General features: G+C 51.1%; 1 protein-coding gene and 1 long non-coding RNA gene across 4 annotated transcripts in view; one reads left to right on the top strand and one right to left on the bottom strand.

The window, feature by feature from the left end:
• PLXNA2 (plexin A2) overlaps window positions 1-20,151 on the bottom strand; it is a 206,308-nt gene that overhangs the window by 100,527 nt on the left and 85,630 nt on the right. For 2 of the 3 annotated variants that reach the window (XM_072831217.1, XM_072831216.1), the window contains exon 4: window positions 10,318-10,452. In XM_072831217.1, coding sequence (XP_072687318.1) covers window positions 10,318-10,452 — 135 coding nt within the window. Of the gene's footprint in view, window positions 1-1,243; window positions 2,372-10,317; window positions 10,453-20,151 lie in introns of those variants that run through there. The other variant, XM_072831218.1, reaches the window with a different exon arrangement.
• LOC140635919 (uncharacterized) lies at window positions 301-18,320 on the top strand. The gene is made up of 4 exons (XR_012033268.1): window positions 301-555; window positions 1,075-1,177; window positions 15,695-15,857; window positions 17,590-18,320. It is a non-coding gene; the product is annotated as an uncharacterized lncRNA (long non-coding RNA).

Below are 20,151 nucleotides of genomic sequence, written 5' to 3'. Positions count from 1 at the left end.
GAAACTCAACACGGGGAGCACGAGAGAGCTCTGGGAAGGAGCGAAAAGGCAGGCTACGGAGATCTGGGGCGTCACTGCGGGGCTGGATGAGTCAAGGCGGCAAGCACGGAAGGCCGTCTAGAGCCCAAGAAGTCCCCAGTGAGGGTGGTGCTGGGGCCTCATGTGTTCTGGACCTGCTCTCCTTGCAAAGATGGCCAGCTGTGGATAGGGGTGGAGAGGGTGCAAGGGAGTCATGGCATCACCCACTAGGCCTCCTTGGTGGTGGGGTGAGGGCCAGTAGCTCAGGAGCTTTGTGACCACACAGACCTGCACCTCCACCCCAGCCCTGCCTCCTAGGAGTGCCATGAAGGGTCTTGCTCTGGTCCCTTAACCTTTGCTGAGCCTTCCTCGTGTGTCAGGTGGGGGTGATGATACCTGCCTTTCAAACATTGTAAGGAGTCCACATGGAGCGCATGGGCTCCTGCACAGGCCAAACAGCGGCAGTTGCCTTCCCCAGGACTGGCCCTTTCTCTCCATGCACTCTGACCACCAGAGCCATCTCCGGTGACTCTCCAGGTAAGGCCCTGGGCAGTGCTCTACTTCCTTTTTTGGTTTAGTGAACAAAACAAGGCCCTGCTCCAGTGCCCTTGGGGGTGTCAGAGGAGGACTTGCGAGTCTGTGCTGGTTCCCTGAAGCCTTCGAAGCCACTGCTAGGCCTTTCCCTTGATCTGGAACCTGGTGGAGAGCGAGCAGGAGGGCAGGTGCCTCACGCCCACAGGTGGCAGCCAGGGGGCATCATCTCCAGAAGCTGGAGGGGTGGGTTTGGCTTCAGATGGGTAGGGTGGAGTCCTAGCTCTGCTCTCAGCCAACTGGGTGGCTCTGGGCAAATTACTTAACCAGACTTGAATTTCAGCTTTCCTATCTCTAAAAGAGGCAAGGACAATACTACTTCTCCCATGGGATTGTGGGATTCGCTGAGGTCATGTTCGGACGCGAAAACCAGAAAAACACAACCTAAATGTTAGTTGGATTTCAACACATCTTAAATAGAGTAGAGCTGAGAGGCGAGGCAAGGTGGTTACGTTTCTTTTTTAGGTGTGGCTCTATGCAGAGCATGATCTGCAGGGCTGGGCCTGGCGACGGTGCCCCGGACACGATCGTAAACCTATCATTACGACTACCAACATTTATTAAGCAGGTAGGTGCTGCGTGCCAGACACTTTGCAGAGAGCTTTTTATGTATCAATCCATTTGATTTAATCCTCAAGCAGATGCCATAATTATGCCCATTTTACAGACGCCGCCGCTGAAGCACGGAGAGGTAAAGCGACTTGCCCAGGGTTCACACAGCAGTACGCAGTGGAGCCGGGACTCGAGGCCTGGCAGGAAGGCCGAGTCTAGAGCCCGCCACCCCCACGATCCGCTTCCTCACATTCCGGGCTAGTAGACCTTCCCTTCTCAGGAGTCAAGTCCCCCCTCGGGACTCCTGTCCTCATCTAGAAAGAAAAGGCTGCTGCTCTTCACTCGGTAATCTCTGAGGTCCGGCGCGCTCTGAACTGCTGTGTCAGAGAGACAGTGAGTCCTCTGTGCGAACGTCCCCAAGATGGGAAGGACAAGGACAGGTCTCGCCCTGGTTGGCATGACTTAGTTCCGTCGCTGAGCGCGTCGTACCTCTCTGCTCACTTTATAGTGAGATTTATCTACACGTCCTTCTCCTCCACCAGAATGAGACCCCCTGAGGGCAGGGATGCTATTTCATTTATTGCTCCACAAGAGCACAGAGCCCAGGGCTGCCGTTGCATTGAAAAGAGCAGAAAGAAATCAGGAGGGTGCCCCTATTCAGGCAGCCCCGCTTCTAACATTTGGCCGGACTAGGACTATTCCTTACAAGGGCTGCCCTAGCCACATCTGCATATGCAAATGGCTTGTCCGTGGACAGCTCAATGCATTATACATGGTGGACACTTAACGGTCTGTTGAGTGAATGAGTCTGTGCATGCAAATGACATGCAAATCTCTCCCTATTTTAATTTGACCCTTGGGAACATCTTCAGTGACTCCCTTGGGCCCAGGTTATTTTTAATTTTTTTTTTTTTAATTGAAAGTCTTTAAAGGCAACCAGTTTTCTTTCTCGCCTGTGCCCATGAGGCCGTTGTCAAGTTGGGAAAAGAGTGCTGAGCTGCGCCAGGTTAATGAGGATTAATTCTGCTTCTCCTGGTCATGCAGGGGAAGACGCCAGGTAGTGACACCCCTCCCTGGGCGTCAGTCTCTTCGCCTTTTAAAACAAGGGGGGTGGGTTTCCTGCGGGTATTGAGACGCTATGATTTCCCATCTCTCGGTCACAGGAACATCATCCTGGGCAGTCAGAGTGTCAGTGTTCAGGTCTACCTGCCTAGAAAGAGAAATCAAATCCCTTGCCAAGGATTAGAGAAAGTCTCCAGCCCCCCTGCCCATTTAGAGAAATGAGTTTTTTTGGCACTAGTTCTCCCAGCCTGGGCATTGTGTTCAATCATTTCTTTCCAAACCAGAGGATTTTAAAATAAGAGGCTGGAGTTTTCTCTCTTAAATACAACAAGCCAAGCGTCTGATTAATAGGGTGGGTTTGCATTTCCTTTCTCTCATGTGAAAATATTTATTATAAAAATGTTCCAATGAGAATATTAATAGCCAGGGAATCAGCTCTGTGTCAGCCTCTGTTCCCCAACATTTGAAATGGTGGTGGTGGGGGGGCGGGGTGGGCGTGGGAGGGAGAAAGAAGGAAAAATCAAAACCCAGGCTTGGGGTGGTCACCTTTTGCGGCACCCCGTCCCCCAGGAGGCAGGCTTCTGCTCTTCCTTGGGAAAGGCACCGATACGAGCAGCTCAGCTCCTGGACCACACTGGGGTCCCGTGTCCTTAACCAGAAACACATGTGCATCAAAGACTTGGATTGAAAGTGACACATTGGAAAACAAAAGTGCAGCCGAAATTCGCTTATCCTCACTTTCCTAATCCGCAAACTCTATAATTCTCCCCAAAGCCCCTCAGGCTCCGCTGCAGTCCAGCCTGCTCACATCCTCAACTCCCCCCGCCACGCAGCCCAGGCTCCAGGCCCGGCAGAGGGGGGGCCCCCGTCACTGAGCCCCGCGGTGCCTTGTAAAAATACACCTTGGCACGCTCTGCCCGCACCCTGGGAAGCCTTATCGCCTGGACTAAACAAATGTGCACAATCAAAATAATAGTCTGAGATGTCCAAATAAACGCGCAGGGAACATCTGGAAGTGTGGTTCCCCACGTTTTTTCCTTTCCCTGCCTCAAGCCCTCAGATGCCTTCGGGGTTCAGCAGCTCAGTGGCTCTGGACGCAGGTAGGAGACTATTCCTTCGGAGTCCAGATAGGCCCTTTGAAAATGCTTGTTTGGGGTACGAGGTCCAGGTTTGCAGTACGTAGGCCCTGCCCCAAACCCAAGGAAACCAAAATTAGTTCTCTGGTTAGGCGGCTGGAGGCTCTGGGCTGGTAGGCTGGAGGGGTGCCCCCCACCCCGTCCCTCTGTTCGTCCTCCCCACCCAGCACACAGCTTCCACCAAGGCAGGGAACCGAGGACCAGGGAAGGGGTCTCTCCTGCCCACGAGCTCCTCAGAGAAGGATGGCTTTGCTGTCTTTCCAAATGACTTTTGTTTCTATTAACTCCAGGCCAAGGTTTTTCTTGCTCTGACTCTCTTGAATTACTTAAGGCGGGGGTAGTTAAAAAGTCCATTTCCTGTCTAGGGGATAAGTCACCGCGGCCCCGCGTAGCCAAGGCGGGGCCCCCAGTGGGCTGCTGTAATATTGCTGCACAGACACGGGCCAGGAGAACCCTTCAAAACCGTGTGCCACTGTCTGGGCAATTTCCGGGCAGTGTGATCCCGCTCCTGATGGATTCCCTCAAAGGCTCGCCTGAAGCACTTTCAGAGCCCACGTTAATGTGAGCTGCATTTAGGACCAGGCAACCTTCAGCAGATCAACAGTAGGCTTTCAAGCTTCTGGCACGTCCCTGTGAGTTTTGGGAAGTCAAGCCAGCTCCGATGACTCCACACTTGGGTGTCGGGCATTGCATGACACTGAAGGAGCAGCTAACCTGCTGGGATGCCTTCTGGGCCTCCCTGTTCTCATGTGGGGTCAGGATGTGTGATCCCTATGGTCCTTGCCAGCTCTGATGGTCTGTGTTTTCATGAACCTGGGGGCGGGGGTCAGGACACCGTGGATTTATCTTGCCTGAGCCTTGTCTCCTCCAAGCATGCTCATGGGCCACCAAATCAGAATCACCTGAGGTTATTGGTGCTAGAGAGGTGAAGAGGAAGGTAGGCGAGGAGGCAATGTGGCTTCAAAAAGGCAATAATTCTACCTTTTCTGTGGGAATGCTCACGCTCTGGGCCCTGAGCTGCTATGTCTGCCACGACCTGCCACGCTCAAGACGTCTTGAGGCCACCGTGTTGTGAGGAAGGCTCATGCCACATGGCAAGGCCTTGTCTAAAGCGCTCTGGTCAACAGTCTCAGCTGAGCCCAGCCTTCTAGTTCCCAGACAGAAGCTTCCAGATGATTCTAGTCCCTAGAATTCTAAGCACCCCAAGTCATCTGTGTTGTAGAAAAGAGACAAGCCCCCTTCCATGTACCACGTTTGGGTCCCTGACTTACATAGTTTGTGAACATAATAAAATGGTTGGTTTTTTTAAATTTTTTTTTAGGATTTTATTTATTTATTTGAGAGCGAGAGACAGAGAGACAGAGAGCACAGGCAGGGTGAGGGGCAGAGGGAGAGACAGAAGCAGGCTCCCTACTGAGCAGAGCCCCATGCACGGCTTGATCCCTGGACCCCGGGATCATGACCTGAGCCAAAGGCAGACACTTGACTGACTAAGCCACCCAGGTGCCCCTGAAATGGTTGTTTCATGTCGCAGAATTTTGAAGTGATTTGCTAAGTAACAATAAGTGACAAGACCAACACAAGGTCACTCAGGACTGGGATCTGAGTGCTCATTACTTGGAGAACAGCAGCCCCATCTTTTGACACATGGTTTCCTTACCTGGGGAGGCCAGAAATGAAAAGCACCCCCTGGGTAGCCCCTTTCTGGCCAGGTGTCCACACATGCAGCCAGGCAGGACCCTGAAGGCCTGGGGCCTGACCGGTGCCCAGGGTTCCCCTCCCTTCTCTCCACAGATGCCTGCAACACTGGCCTCCTGGGCCTCACATCTGGGCCCGGGGCTGCCTCTGCCTATATCAAGGAGAGCGGGACTGTTTAGTCTGCTGGGCACATTCCTGGATTTTAAAAATAAATAGCAGATTATGAGCGACTTAGCCTGATGCTGTCATTGGGCCAGGCCACAGGCTTCTGAGCCGTCCCTTGGGAGGGAGCAGCAGGAATGGCAGGTTGGAGGTGCTTGGCTTGGGAACTCTGTCCCAGCCATAATTTCAGAGGACAGGCTTCTAGCCTTTTCCGGGGTCTCAGAAAACTTCTAATATATTATTAGACTGACAGCAATATGATAATAATCATACCGCACACCACAAGCACTATGTGTCAGACATCGCCGTTACCACCCCTCGGCCCATTATACAGATGAAGAACCTGAGGTTTAGCGGCCTGAGATCGCAAGCCTGTACACCTAGCAAGTGGCCATGGGTGAAATGGAGTTTAGTCTATCAGGCTCCGGCTCTTAGCCACTATGCTATAGTGCCTTCCCAGGCCCCCAGATAGAGAGCAGCGTCCCAGGCCCCCACCCAGCCCAACACGCACCCGCACCCCCATCGCCAACCAATCTGCTGTTCCCAAGGCCCTTTCCAGCCTGCACAGAGCCATTCTCCACTGTGACTCCCTTTTTCCATTTCACCCTTCGCTGGATCATTTTATGCCTCTATTCCCTCTGCTAATTCAAACTAATTAAAGTATAAAATAGAATAATTGCTTCCATACCCATACTCTTTCCCATCCACGTTGAGTACAGAGTTATATTCTTTATCTGGGAGTGGCCAACCTGACAAGTTGGGTGGAAACTGGGGCTATCAAGTTTCTTTTCATCTTCTCCCTCAGTTTTGCCCTTGGCTCGTAGCCTGACTTTCCCCCGGCCTTGCTGTCTGACTTCCATTAGACGCTGAGGCTACGGGAGGACGTGTATTCACACCCATCGCATCTGCCCATTTGCTGCTGAGGAAGCCGGGGCGGACTTTCTAGGGAAGAGCCAGGCATCCTGTCCGTGGGGCACCTGGGCAATTAGCAGGATTGGGAAATCAGTTCCCAAATGTTCCCCTGGGACTGGCCAGCCCTGGATCTATTAACAGTCCATTAACAGCCGCTTGTTAGGCAGTGGCACTAGCGACCCAACACTTCTTACTAGTTCTATTTCTTAATTACGTGTAATTAACTGAGAGAGAGGGAGGGAGAGACGATGAATGAGCTGGACTGGATCGTTCTAGCTCTGTAGGGAGATGCAAACCTCTTTAGCCTGAACTGGAGACCAGAGGCTCGATTCTACACTCACGTGGTGCCAAAGGTGCAACAGGTGTCATGTTCCAGGGAAGCAGGAAGGGGACAGAGGGACAAGAGGTAGGGACAAGAGGTGAAGGCCAGGGTGACAGCAGGCTGCTCAGAGATTTATTATAAAGTGATGGGAAGCCCCATTCTCATGATGTCTTTTGAGGTCTCAGGTCTTTCAGGGAACTCTGAAGTCTTCAATCACTGCCTTAAAACAGGAATACTCTTATCCATAACCCACCAGGCTTTCCACCCTCTCCGCAGTGTCCACCCTTCAGGGAAGACATTCTTGTGGGCACCCACGGCCTCAGAGAACTCTTGTTCCAAAAGTTCTTCGTTTGGTCTAACCTCAGGCCTGTCCGCTGTAGTGTTGGTGTGGTCTTCTGGAGATGGACAAGAGCCTCAGTCCCAAGACATACCTTAGACAGGCCTCTTTAATATGAAAGGGAGTCTAGAGTTAGATTTATTAACTATATGGTTAAAAAGAGGAAACTGAACCTCTGAGAACCTAAGAGTCCAGGCTACCCAGCTAGCTAGAGGTGGGCTGGGACTAGGACACAGACCTCGGGGCTCATCCTGAGGACACCGGCTATACCACGCGACCACTTCATTTCCCCTTAATCATCACTCATGGTCACCACCTTCCTGAGCCAGAATCATAAAGGCCTGAGAGCCAGAAGTGGCCATACAGAAGCTCCACGACATGGGTTTGTGAGGCATGGGAGGCAGTGAGGAAGAAACTCCCCTCTGCTGAGCCTCACGTTTGACCCCTGTGAGGCATGGTGAGGCCAAGTGACTAGTTTAAAGCCACGTGGCTGTGAAATGTTAAGACAGGATCCAAATCAGAGTTTTGGACTTCAGGGACAATCCTTTTTTTTTTTTTTTTTTTTTTTTTTAAATTTTTTTTTTTTTTTTTTCAGGGACAATCCTAGTACCTGAAGCAGCTCCTCTATTTCATGAGGGAGGAAACCAGACCTGGGAGAGGGTCATGCTTCCAGATTTAGCAACCACTGGACTAGAACCCAAGCCAACCGACTCCATCCTCATCTCCACACATGAAACTGTTTCTTGAAACATGTCCGAGCTGTACTCAGCTGCTTGGCCTGAGACAGATGGGCCTCCTGAGCTGTTCTTGGCCCTCATCCCTGCGCCCAGCCCCAGGTGGAATCACCTAGCTACCTATTTCTACATGATTTACAGCTCTCGGGGTGACAGGTCTCAGAGCTCTGCCACAAATCCCCCTCAGACTCTGCCCACGGATCACAGCTCCACCTGGCATGGGGAGCTCTCTGGACTAATATCTCACCTGATTGGAGACAGCCCCATGGTATTAACCCCAAATTCTTCTCATACCTGCTCAGTGTGACTGGCTACCGCCGAGCCCCTCCCTGTTGGGTGCAGATTATAACAAGAACCATACAGTTGTGGCTGAAGAGGAGGACAAAGGCCAGGACACTTAGATATAAGCTGTGTGGACACTTGGTTGAGCCAGGGCTGATGCTCTTGGAGGTGACACCGGATATGATCTCAACGGGTCATCTGAGTTCCCGAAGGCCACTCATTGGCCTCCAGCTCTGGATCAGGCCCCTCTCCTTTGGCCACATTTTGAATGTAATTTCAGAAAGCATCCCATTTGAGAAACAGATATGCAGCCAAAATATGAGCCTTGGCATCTTCTCAGCTCCACTAAGTCCTCACTGGTCACTTCTATTTGCTGGCAGTGCTCTTCCACGGCACCGGACTCAGAAAACCCAAGCGAGTGCTTTTACCCGGAATTACCTGCCTGGTCCTCAACCACCCATAACGTGTTCTGAAAATATCACTTATGTTGTGGGTCTGTTGGATCCCTCTGACCACCATTTTATCCACCTATCTGGACCGCCATCTATCCATCCAGCCCTCTGTCTGAGGATTGCCCTGCAGAAGTGTCTAGAATGGTGTTTACCCAATGTTAACATGGTGTTACATTTTGGGTAGTCCCGTCTGGGGACTCATTGCTATTTTCTTTTCTGTGTGTATTGCCTGAATTTGCATGGTGAGCATCTACTGTTTTTGTTTAAGAAATAGCCTTATGGGCAGCCCGGGTGGCTCAGCGGTTTAGCGCCGCCTTCAGCCCAGGGCCCGATCCTGGAGACCCGGGATCGAGTCCCACGTCAGGCTCCCTGCATGGAGCCTGCTTCTCCCTCTGCCTGTGTCTCTGTCTCTCTGTGTGCGTGTGTCTCTCATGAATAAATAAATAAAATCTTAAAAAAAAAAAAAAAGAAATAGCCTTATGTCCATAAATAGAGAAGAACAGGAAGGAAAGACAGAGTAGTGACAGGCTTCAATGGGATGTTACAGATAACTGGCTACCTGTCTCTCTCCCTTGTTAGATTGTAAGCAGCTTGAAGGTAGCTAGCCAAGTCCCATTCATTTTGATGTTTCCCCAGCACATTGTTCCTGGTAAATATATTCCCAGAAAGGGACTTTGTTAGGGCCCACAGGCTGTTTTATTAGAATGCGACATCATTGTTTATTTCCAAGACTGTCTTACCCACTGTAGGTTAGGCTAAGCCTCCTCCAGCTCCACCAAATTCCCATCTGCACCTGCAGTTTATGCCTCAACTGAGGGGTCATATGAAAGAAGGTAAAAAGACAGGTGGGTTCAAGAGGATCTATATATAATTTGCATGCAATCTGCATATGATTAGTGTCATCTGTTCTGAAGAAGCAGTTTTTGAGTTAGAGCTGCCTCACTGCTTCCCTTAATGCCATCATGTGCCCATTTGTCTCTTCCTTCTTCCTTCCACTCTTCTCTCATCCGGGGATTCAGAATTCTTACATTCAAAAAAAAAAAAAAAAAGAGGACAAGAGGACTCTGGGCAAGATGTTGCTCGCTGAGTACACCTGGAATCTTTGCAGGGTATTTTGGGAATGACAAACACTCATGAGCTGGGAGGCACCTCGTGAACGCTCACTGGTCTTCTAGCCCAACATTTCTGTTTAGTCCAAGGCAGGGACTTTGGCCACCAAGACAGATTCACAACCCTTTTTCTCCTTCTTGGGCCTTTTCTCTTACCTGCCATGTTCAGGTCAATGCTAAGACCACTGCTCCTGCTGAACAACTGTAGACACCACTGACTGAACGAATGGAAGGAACCAGCCTCTCTAAAGGTCTTTGCTTGGCTTTCTGTATCTCCATTAATTTGTGAATCCGCTATTTTCCCTGCTTCTCTTGCCCATCACCATGGCTCACCTGCATTTACCTTCTCTTTGCTCACATACATTCAGAGCAAAAACACTTTGGGGGGAATAATGCTCCAGCAGAGAAGGCGGCGCACCTGCTTCACTGTTACCCTGCAGAGGGTAGAAGTCTATTTCCCAGGTCGACTTTGGCTTCCCAGAGTTGGCCAGCTCCTACTGGCATCAGACTGTGACTCAGGCCACGATTTTTATCTCCTTCTGGGGCCCTATCTTGGGTCTGTCTCTCCCAGGATCAGGCCCAGCCAGGAGGCCTGGATTATTTACACTTCTTTGGCTCCCTTGAGCAGCAGACTCTGTGGGCCCGGGAGCCGTAAATCTACCTCCTAATCACACCAAGCTGCTCCATGCAGTCTGGCCTGTTCTTGCGGGGCTGTTCATCACACACTGAGACAGGGGCTGTGGCCTAGAGAGAAGCCTCCGGGAAGTGGCTGGCCTGGCTGCTTCTCTCTGGCTCCCTGAAAAAGTCTCCAAGGACTCTGCCTCCTCGTAGACCCCCAAGCAGCCAGCCCAGAGGTCTCTCTTGTTAGATGGAACAGTTTCTGAACAAAAGGTCACAGGTTATCAGTTACTCCTGGGCTTCCAAAAGAAAGGATTGATGTCAGCACTTACCTGTCTCTCAGACATGATGTACAGGTAGCGCTGATCAATGGAGAAGGCCATGTCCCGGAGGATCGGGCTTCCGTCTTTGAGCACAGAGACCATCTCGTACTGGACCCCTCCATGGGGGGGACCATCGGCTCGAATCTGCAAAAGAAACAAGGCATCCTCAGCATCCATACTCAGCAGTCCCCCGTGGGATTACCTGTTTCAGCCTCGGGCAGGTCGCTTTCCCGAAGATAATCCCCCACCCTATCCCCAGTTGCTACTCTGAACCAGACCAGGCTTCAGGGACGGTAGAGGTGCTTCTCAGTTCAAGCAGCCCAGCTTCCAGCAAGAGAAATCCTGTCCAAGTGGTCTGAGTGTGCTGGGTCTGTCCCATTTCTGATGATGGGTTCATTTGTGTGTGCATATGTGCCCTTAGGAGCGATTCTGAATATTCCGATGTGGTTATTGTTGCGTGTGTCTACATAAATTGACAGCACTTTGTGGAGGGTGTGTGTGTGTGTGAGTGTGTGCTTGCTTGCACACACTTTCTGGTGTTTGGGGTAGGAGACTCAATATCTGATTGCAGTACTTCTGTCTCAGGTGGGGTAAAACAATCCTATCAACTATCAAAAAGCTGGGAATCAAGAGATTCAAGATTTTAGACTCTCAGGAAGGACTTTCTGACCCCAAATATATCCCCTGCATGTGTGCAAATTCACCCTGGGATTTGGCAGGGGCCAGGAATCCTGGCTCAGACTCTCAGAGCCCAGGTCTAGATAATAAGTCAGAAAGGACTCGGACACCATCAAGTTCACTGCTTCTCAGCCCTGGCTGCACATCGGAATCATCTGGGGAGTTGTAAAAGATACGAATGCCAGAGCCGGATCCGTTAATCAGAACCTCTGTGGGTGGGGCCCGGGCATCTTCTTTGGGATTCAAAGCTCCCCAGGTGAATCTGATGAGCAGCCAAGGTCTAGAAGCAGCGATGGAGTCCAGCGGTTTTCAAACCAGCATGCCTTGAGAGTCACCTCGGGGTCTTGGGAAAATGTACAGCTGAGCCCGCCCCCGGAGTTTCTGATTCAGCGGAAATGAGGCTGGAGAATTCTCACTTCCAACAAATTCCCAGGTGATGTGGACGTGGCTGGTCTGGGGGGGTTCGACAGGGCTAGTCTAAGCCCTGTGTAGAATTCAGCTCTGTGTAGGGACGCCTGGGTGGCTCAGTGCCTGAGTGTCTTGCCTTTGGCTCAGGGCATGATCCCAGGGTCCCAGGATCGAGTCCCACATTGGCTCCTGCTTCTCCCTCCGCCTGTGTCTCTGCCTCTCTCTGTGTCTCTCATGAATAAATAAATAAAACCTTTAAAAAAAAAAGAAAAGAATTCAGCTCTGTGTAGCCTCAGCAGAAGACAGTCCTAAGGTCCTACAAAAAGCTGGCATCCAGGAGTCCTCGGTTTGAATATGCTCCTGCCTTCAGGTTTCTTGTTCCCAACAGCACAGCTGACCACCAATCCCCACCCCAACTTGTTTCCTCTGTCCTCAGCCCATCTCAAAACCCCTCTAACTCGAACCCTATTTTCTCTACGAGGCCTCCCCTAATCTCACCACCATTCTAATTGCTCATCACCCCGATGCCTTTTTTTTTTTCTATTAGACATTTTGTCTCAGGATTATAATCAATTGATCTGTTCATTGTATACGTACTAGCTACCACGTATTGACGATCCATTCTCATTGTTCTCTAATTGTCTCACACGTGCGTAAGTCTGTCAACACTGTGAAGGCAGGGATGTGTTTTCTATTTCTCTAATAACCCTCGGAGGACTAGAATGGGTTCGGGAACCTAGCTGGTGATGGATCAAAGGGGATGCTTGAGAAATACTTGTTGAAAGGACATGAACCCTGAACCAGCTGATAAAGTCTCATGAACTCTAGTGCTAAATCAAAGTGAGGTCAAAAGGCATTTTCTCTGGAAGACAGTAGGATTCGGGCTGCCTCTCTGCATTCCCTTTCATTTTTCTCTTGTACTTCTAACCATACCCTTCCCTCTGCCTGTTTCTCCCACACCAGGAGCTCCTGAGGGCAAGGACCGAGACTTAGTCATCCCAAGGGCCAAGCTTGGGGCCTGATGCCACAGCAAACTCCCCTTTGCCCTTTTTCTGCCTAGCTAGTGGCTTCCTATGTTCAAAGCTGTTGCATCCAGGGGAAGGGGCTTGAGAGGGGCGGGGGGAGTCATTGAATTCATTCTCAGAGGGTGAAGGAAGACGCTGCGGTCGGCAATGACGTCATGAGACTGAGGGTACTACCCTCTACCCAGGTGCAAGTATGATTATGGATTCAACCAGAGGGAAGGGCCCCTACCTCCGAAAATGCTGCACAATTAAGAAGGTTCCCCCCACACACGAAGCTGCAGCAATCTCTCTTAGATGGGCAGATCTGAAATTTCCTTGAGATCCTTCCAGAAATATAGTAGTTTCTAGTCAAAAAAAAAAATTCTTGGGCTATTGCAGAAAGTAAAGAGAAGATGCAATTGCATGGCTTCTGGCTGGCTTGACCTGGGTTTCCTGTCTCCATTATATGGGGGTGTTCAGGCTCTGTTTGTCCCTTTGAAGGGAAAAGGGTCCAGTGGTTCTCATCACCCTCCCTATGACAGCTGCTCTTCTTCAGGGAGATTGGAGCTCCTCGAGGTACTGCTCAGCCCCAGGAGCCGTGGAACCACACCCTCCCTCAGGCCCGACCCAAGATCTCCCTGCCGGGGGAGGCTAGTGAGCCCTCTGCCAGCTGGGGCGGCCTCCTCCCCACAAGCCTGGGCACCTGGTTGCCTCCCCAGCAGCACCTGGACACAAAGTCAGAAGGAGGAATGCCGCAAGTCTGGCCTTCCCTCGGTGGTCCCCGCGACTGGATGGTACCCACGGCCAGCTTGGAGCTGGAATGGAATCAAAGACAACTTATCATCACACACTCTGCTGTGTCCCACTTAGGACCAATCCAGCCATTAACTTTCCTGAATCAAAGATCTAAGCAGGTTTTTTTTTTTTTTTTTTTCCCATCTGCAACCCCAATCTTTTAATAACGCAGTTGAAGCCAGAATCAAACCTACATAACTCTCAAATGTCAAAGCTAACACCAAACCAGAACAGAAACTGTTCTTGGGACTGAACCTGAACTAAGCGATCCTATTTCACTCAGTCTAAGTCCCTGGAGGGAAGAGCACTACAGCCCAAGAAGTCTGTGCCTCTCCACTTACTCTCTCATCCCATGCTCTCTGCCTCCAGGTTGTGTGACCTGTGAGACACCAGCGGGAGGGCACAGGAGAAGGAGAATGGGGCCAGGAGGCAGGGGACTCAAAGGGCATGGGGTGGTGGCAGGGAAGCTGGCAGGCAGGCAGGGAGCAGGAGAAGCCAAATGGGCAGCAGGCGGCAGAGATCTTTCCCTCCCTAACGCCCTGTACTCCCTCTGGGCAACATGCCCAAGTGGGCAGACTATAGGTCTGGGACGCAGGGTTCCCTGGGTTTCTGTCCAGACTCTGTGCCTGGGCTTGCCATCTGCCTAACAGGCCGAGGCGATCGGCTCGGTGCCGGTCACAGGAGAACCACAGTAGCAAGTGCTAGAGCTAGAAGGGCTTTGGAGCTCCCCTCACCTAAGCTCTTCCACTCCAGGCTCACAGCTAGCCAGTGGTGCACCTGGGGTTCAACCCGGCTCCAGCCTGTGGGGCTCAGAGGAGAGCACACGGCTGATGATGGAGACAGGGCCCCATGACGGCCACCGGGGACCAGGGTACTGCTGTGGGCCAAGGGCACAGTTTCCCAGACTGCTCTGCCTCCGAAAGTTCTGAGATTCCAAGTTGTCTCTATCCTTACTCGACACAGGATGGTAGTGGTGCGGTGATGGTCTGGGAGTCCCCAGCAGAGGTGGAATGTTTAAATCCAACACATCGAATCCATTCTGTGCTGTCCCAGAATAACTAAACTGCTGTGACACAGTTTTCAGCTCTTAAGCGTGTGTCCCCAGGGCCAGGTTTCAATGACCACAAGGACCACAACGGACTGAAATAGGTCACAAACCAGTCCAAGAGAAGGGTGTCACCGGCCCAAGCTGCACAGGGCAGGGGAGGAGCTGGGGCAGAGGAGGGACGTGATGCGCACAGGGGTGCGAGAGTCACTTGAACGTGGCTTTCTGGTTGGGCTCCTCCTCTCCTGAGAGGGCCTGGCCTCAGTGGACACCCAGAAGCTACCGAGGCCATTCTGCTTGGACAAAGCTCACAAAGTAGGATGAGAGGCCCAGTTTGCCGCAGCAGAGGGTGGACAGTCTTTACTGAGACCGAGAAAAGACAGACTGTGCCTACACTGTCAAGCAGGGAGATTCAGGCTGGTTCCAGCAAGAATTCCTGTTGCACAGAGCCCTGGCCACAGCATGAGTGGCCGCAGGACCCTGCAACCTTCTTGGGGGGGTTTGAACTCAGGATAACTTCTGTCACTTCACGGCTCAATGTGGCCCTACCTGAAGGCGGTAGCACAGACTTGGGTGAATTTTCAAAGGACCCCGTTTGCCTCAAGAATTTAATAACAGGGGACGCTTGGGTGGCTCAGCGATGGAGCGCCTGCCTTTGGCTCAGGGCGTGATCCCGGGGTCCCGGGATCGAGTCCCACATCGGGCTCCCCACAGGGAGCCCGCTTCTCCCTCTGCCTGTGTCTCTGCCTCTCTCTGTGTGTCTCTCACGAATAAATAAATAAAATCTTTAAAAAAAGAACTTAGTAACAGCGACCGTGCTATTGCTTTCACCATGTGCTAAGGAAGCGCTATTGAAGGTACAGAACAAAAATCAACTGTCTTATCCTTATAGGAACCCCTGAGGTAAGTGTTATCATTATTATTCCCATTTCACAGGCAGGAAATTTGAGGCCAGGGCGAGTCCGGTGGCTTTCCCAAGATCACACAGCTAAAGGGCGGCAGAGCTGGGGATCCCCCACCCGGCCCCATATCTCAGGCGCTCTGTGACTCTCCTAAGAGAGGGTAACAGGAGGGGCTGGACGATGTGAGGGACAGTGTGTGGGGGGCCGCGCACGACTCCCTGGCCCTCTGGGTGGGAGGGGCCTCTGCTAAATGAGAAGGAAATCGTAATCCCATTAGTGCTTTCCTTTAAACCACAGCTAGGCCGGCGCAGAAATTAATGACAGCCTCTTTACTTGAACATCCAATTCAAATCAGCATATCCAATTCCAATTAACTGGCTTACCTGTAGGCCCCTCCAAACCTTTTTGCTTGTGCATCAATTTCTTCCATACTTAGCTCTAAATTATGGAGCCCCAGCTTGGGACCTGTCACTCCAATATCACTTTATTAGTAGTACTAGTAGTGTAAGTAGATTTATTTATTTATTTATTTATTTATTTATTTATTTATTTAGCAAGGGCTGCTGAAAAACGACGGGGAATCTTCTTCTTCTTGGGCCTCTCAGTAGGAAACAAATTGGTCTGAGAGGCATCACCATGCAGAGGGAGGCACCGGTTCTTGTCTGGAGGGCTGGCATCTAATCCCAACGTTCTCATTAATTGGCTATGTGACCTCAGGCAAGTCACTTCCCCTGTTTGCGTAATAGTTTCTGTAGCTGCCAAATAAAGTGGGAACTCCTGTCCTTATGGGCACAAAAAGGATGCTGGGGGAATGAAATGAGTTATTAGCTATGCATTTCAGGACGGTCCAATATCCATTTATTACGCACCTGCCGTGAGCCGGGCCTGTGCTTGGCGCTGGGGACACCGAGGGGGAGAAAGATCCCCTTAGGAAGCCCCAGGAGCTAGGGAACGGACAAGCCAACCAGTCTTCACAAACACAGGAGCTACCCCATGTGAGAGGAGTTTGCCCAAGGGGGTCCTGGGAGGGCAGGGTGGGAGGCAGGCCTTGGGCGGGAGGCTGAATGGATGAGCAGGAGTGGAAATGTGAGTTCTTTGGCTAATTTCAAGTGTGATGTCAGTAGAAGAGTGTTATTGTTATGTCTGAGCCCAGATTTCTTGGAAACTTGGTTTCTCAGACTTGAGCGTTTTGGAGAAGATGAGACTTTTGATGTGCGTTTATTGAGGGCTCGACAACAATTTCTGCAGGTCTTGTCACTTTATGTCCGAGAAGTCACTTTGGAAGAGGCCTTTATTACTTGATTTTATCTCTGCCTCAGGACTCAGGGCTTGCGTGCTCTGTGAATGTGTATGTGTGTCTGTGTGCATGTGCACACACACATAGAAACATGTAGACGTTTAAAGGGGGACGAGGTGGGGCAGGCCTGGCGCTGCTCAGACTGAACCTGGGGGTGAGTTGATGGGCGGGTGTATCTGCAGCTGTGCAGTTAGTGCTGTGCGAGAGGATTCTAGCTGAAGTTTATTTTTGTAGAGCTTCATGACCCGAATTATTTATAGATTGAAGGCTTTGGTAAATTCGGTCTCTGAGATCCTTCCTCCCTACATCCCGCACACATACGCACGCGCATGGGCACACACACCCACAGAGGCAGTAGCACCTTCCAGGGTGCTTCTGATCCTTCCTCCCCTGGAGCTGTGCAAATATTAACTACCCATCCAGAGTCACAACCCAGTAGGCTGAGGATCCCCGGAGGACAGCTGGGAGCCCGGCCCTAAATGCTTGAACAACGGAGAGGGATATAGGAGCCAGGGAAACTCAGTCTGTGGGTTGCAATGAACCAAGAGAGCAGAGGAAGAGGAGAGACAAGGCCAAGGATCCCTCCTGTCCCTGAAAAGGAAGGAGGTCACTAAGATATGCTAAACTTTGAGAATTTTGCCCCCACCCCTGCCTGCATGTGCATAGACACAAACACACAAACACACACACACACACACCCATACCCACATATAGGCAGATGATTCTAGCATTGGACCCCAGTGAGATGTCGGTCAATCACTGGGGCTTTGACACTGGAGATTGACATTTCCATGTACAATTATTTCCCTTTCTGTGCATGTTAGGAATCTGCCCTAAATATTAAACTGGGGGGTGGATGATCTAGCAGAGGGGTTCATGATCCTGAGGCTTCTGGATTTCTTCCTTCATGGAAGGCTAAGCCATGGAAGGCTTTCTCCCGGAATGTGGGGAGGGGCTCCCGAGAGAAACCATTTGTTCTCTGGACTTCTGCATCTGGGAACAGTGAGAATTAAGAGCCTGGGTTAGAATAGGTGATGTAGTGAATATTTATTGAGCAATGACTATAAGTCAAGTGTTCAGAGATTCGGTTGAGGAGACTGGCTGGATTGAGAGTCTCTTTTTCTAAATTGCGGCTTCATTGCTCCTCACCAGCCAGGGGTGGATGGCCGAGTGACCACTGACCCCCGGGGCCCACAGAACCGAGAGGAGCAGCCTCTGCTTCACACCTTCCTGTGGTTAACGACCAGCTGCGTTTCACAAGGGCACCAACTTCTCTCTCCCAGGGGCCTCTCTCCCTGTATGACTCAGCAGAGAGTGACATCAAGATCTAGAAGCAAAAGAATCCCATCTCTCCGTTCTCCCTCTGTCTGGGACCAGCCCCACCCGTCAACCCTGCTCCAGTTCAAGACTTGGGCCAGTGAGGAGGATCCGGGAACCAGATGAGGTTGCCAAGGGCAGCGGAAGCACTTGATTGTTCTGGGAAACAATAAGATCAACACTGGCGGGGGACAGTTGAAGCATTAAGCAGCCTCCGAAGAAATCACATCACACAGCAGCAGAGCAATAATTCACGGGGAGCGCGCAGAGTTGCGGGGGGTGGCGAGCATTCAGGAGTGGGGGAGGAATGAATAAAAAATGATGAGCAATCTCTGCCAACCGGAAATCTCTGTTTGCCCGAAGCTCTAGCCACGTGGGGCTCTCAGAATCCCCACTCGCGGCACCGCACACAGGTTCTTGGCCTGGGGATACCCCACCTGGTTGAGGATAGCGCCTAACTTCTTGGGCTTTTTGTGAACCGGGCACGATTCAGAAGCACCCTTCAGGGCCCAGGTGGAGGGGGATGCAGGCTTTCTTATCAAACTCTGGAACTGGGTGTGGTGAGAATCGGGCAGGCTGCCGCCCAGGTTAACCGCCTTGGAAATGCCCGGCCCCACCCCCCCGGAGGCCCTGCGACCAGGCCAAGCGAAGCAGCACTTCCTGGGACCCGACACACACGGCTTCCGAATTGCTCATCAGCCTTTATCAGTGTAGTTCGACGCATTTATTGAACACGTCAACCAGCGTGCAAAAGGTTGGGGCGAGAAACATCAATGATCTTGAACAGTGTGACGTCGGCCTCCCCATTTCACAGAATAAGAAACATTAAGCGTCTAGGGCAAGTTAGGGACAGAGCCAGGCTCAGAGCTGAATCTTCCTGATTCCAAAGCCTGAACTGGGTCTCTTTCATTAGGCTCCCTCTGGGGCCCCGCTTCTCCCTAAGTCAAACGGAGAGGACGATGCCTGCACTGGAACTAGGACTTACATCTAAAAAGTGTTCGGTGCCCCTGGAGATAAGTCCTGGGGAACAAAATAGATCCTACAGCTGTCTCCTCTACTATGACAAGGAAGGCCACCTGCAGTCTGGAGAAAGAGCAAAGGGTGGGGCAGTTAAGAGGGTTATTACCCTCTTTAATTAACTCATTCTTTTCAATGGCCTAAAATTGCCCTGCATTTTATAATCTGGAACCGTAATCTCCAGCTTTCATTAACACCGAGGATGACATTTAAAGCTGTAAGAATGGGAAGGGAGGCCTAGACTTGTGAGCACAGCTATCTGGCACCGGGCTTGTGCCTGAACACAGGAGGCTCCCTGAGATTTTAAAAGGAGAAGTCATTGAGCAAATGCATGTGGCCTGCGTACACCACGCTGCGGAAATGCGCGGTAGCCCAGGGACGGGGCGAGCACATCGCGCCGCTGCGTCTCTCGTCCCACCGCTAACGGGTGAGGCCCGAGTCTTCATTGCCTCTTATCTGTGCTACAGCAATAACCTGAGAAATCTCCCTGCCTCCAGCATATTCCCGCTGTAATCTGTTCTACCAACGCTGCCAGATTAATCTTCTTAAAACACTTATTTGATCCTGCCTTTTCTGTATGCAAAATCCTTAAATTTCAGGTGTTTGTAATTTTCTTTCCCTTGCTTATCTCACTCCTAATTTTTTTTTTTTAATGATGAACATACACTACTTTGGGAATACGAAAAAAAAAAAAAAGAAAGTAAATCATCGCATGCACCCATGTACCTACAACACAGAACACCCTTCATTGCCTCCGGTGAGACTTTAGAAACGTTCACGTCCCCTTACTTGTCATTCCGGGGTCTAGCTAGCATGGCCTTCTCATCATTCTCCAATTAGGTCTCCAGGTTTTTGGTCTGCATGTCTTGGCTTGACAATTTATTCTCCTTCTTGGATCCTAACCATCCTTCAAGGCCTAACCCAAATGCCCCCTCCTCTAGGAAGCCCATCCTGATCTCCCCTTTGAACTCCCATAGTCCCTAGTGAGTCTCTCGGCATGGTGACCTGTGAACACACGTGATGATCTCTTCTAAGACTGTTAAGTTACTAGAAAACAGACACGGGTACAGCCTCCTATGCCTTACTGCATTCAGTGCTGCTGTACACATCATAGGGCTTCCATCACCCCCCCCCCCCCCGATGGAGTGAATGAATCCCTGTTCCTGCAACTGGGTAGGAACGGAACATTAGCCACAGCTCACATTCATTTAACCCCCATTATTGATAGATATTGTGCTAAGCGCTCAATACACACTCTCTCATTACAGCCTCACAACAACTCTAATAGTCCCATGTTATGGATGAAGACACAGAGGCTCAGAGGCATGAGGTGACCTCCAGGTCACGGGGCTGGTGGGTGGAAGAGCCAGCATGGCCTTC

This window comes from Canis lupus, chromosome 6 (genome assembly GCF_048164855.1).
Source record: "Canis lupus baileyi chromosome 6, mCanLup2.hap1, whole genome shotgun sequence".
Lineage (NCBI taxonomy): Eukaryota > Metazoa > Chordata > Mammalia > Carnivora > Canidae > Canis > Canis lupus.
The sequence above is the reverse complement of the archived record's forward strand: the minus strand, read 5'-3'. Positions and strand labels throughout refer to the sequence as shown.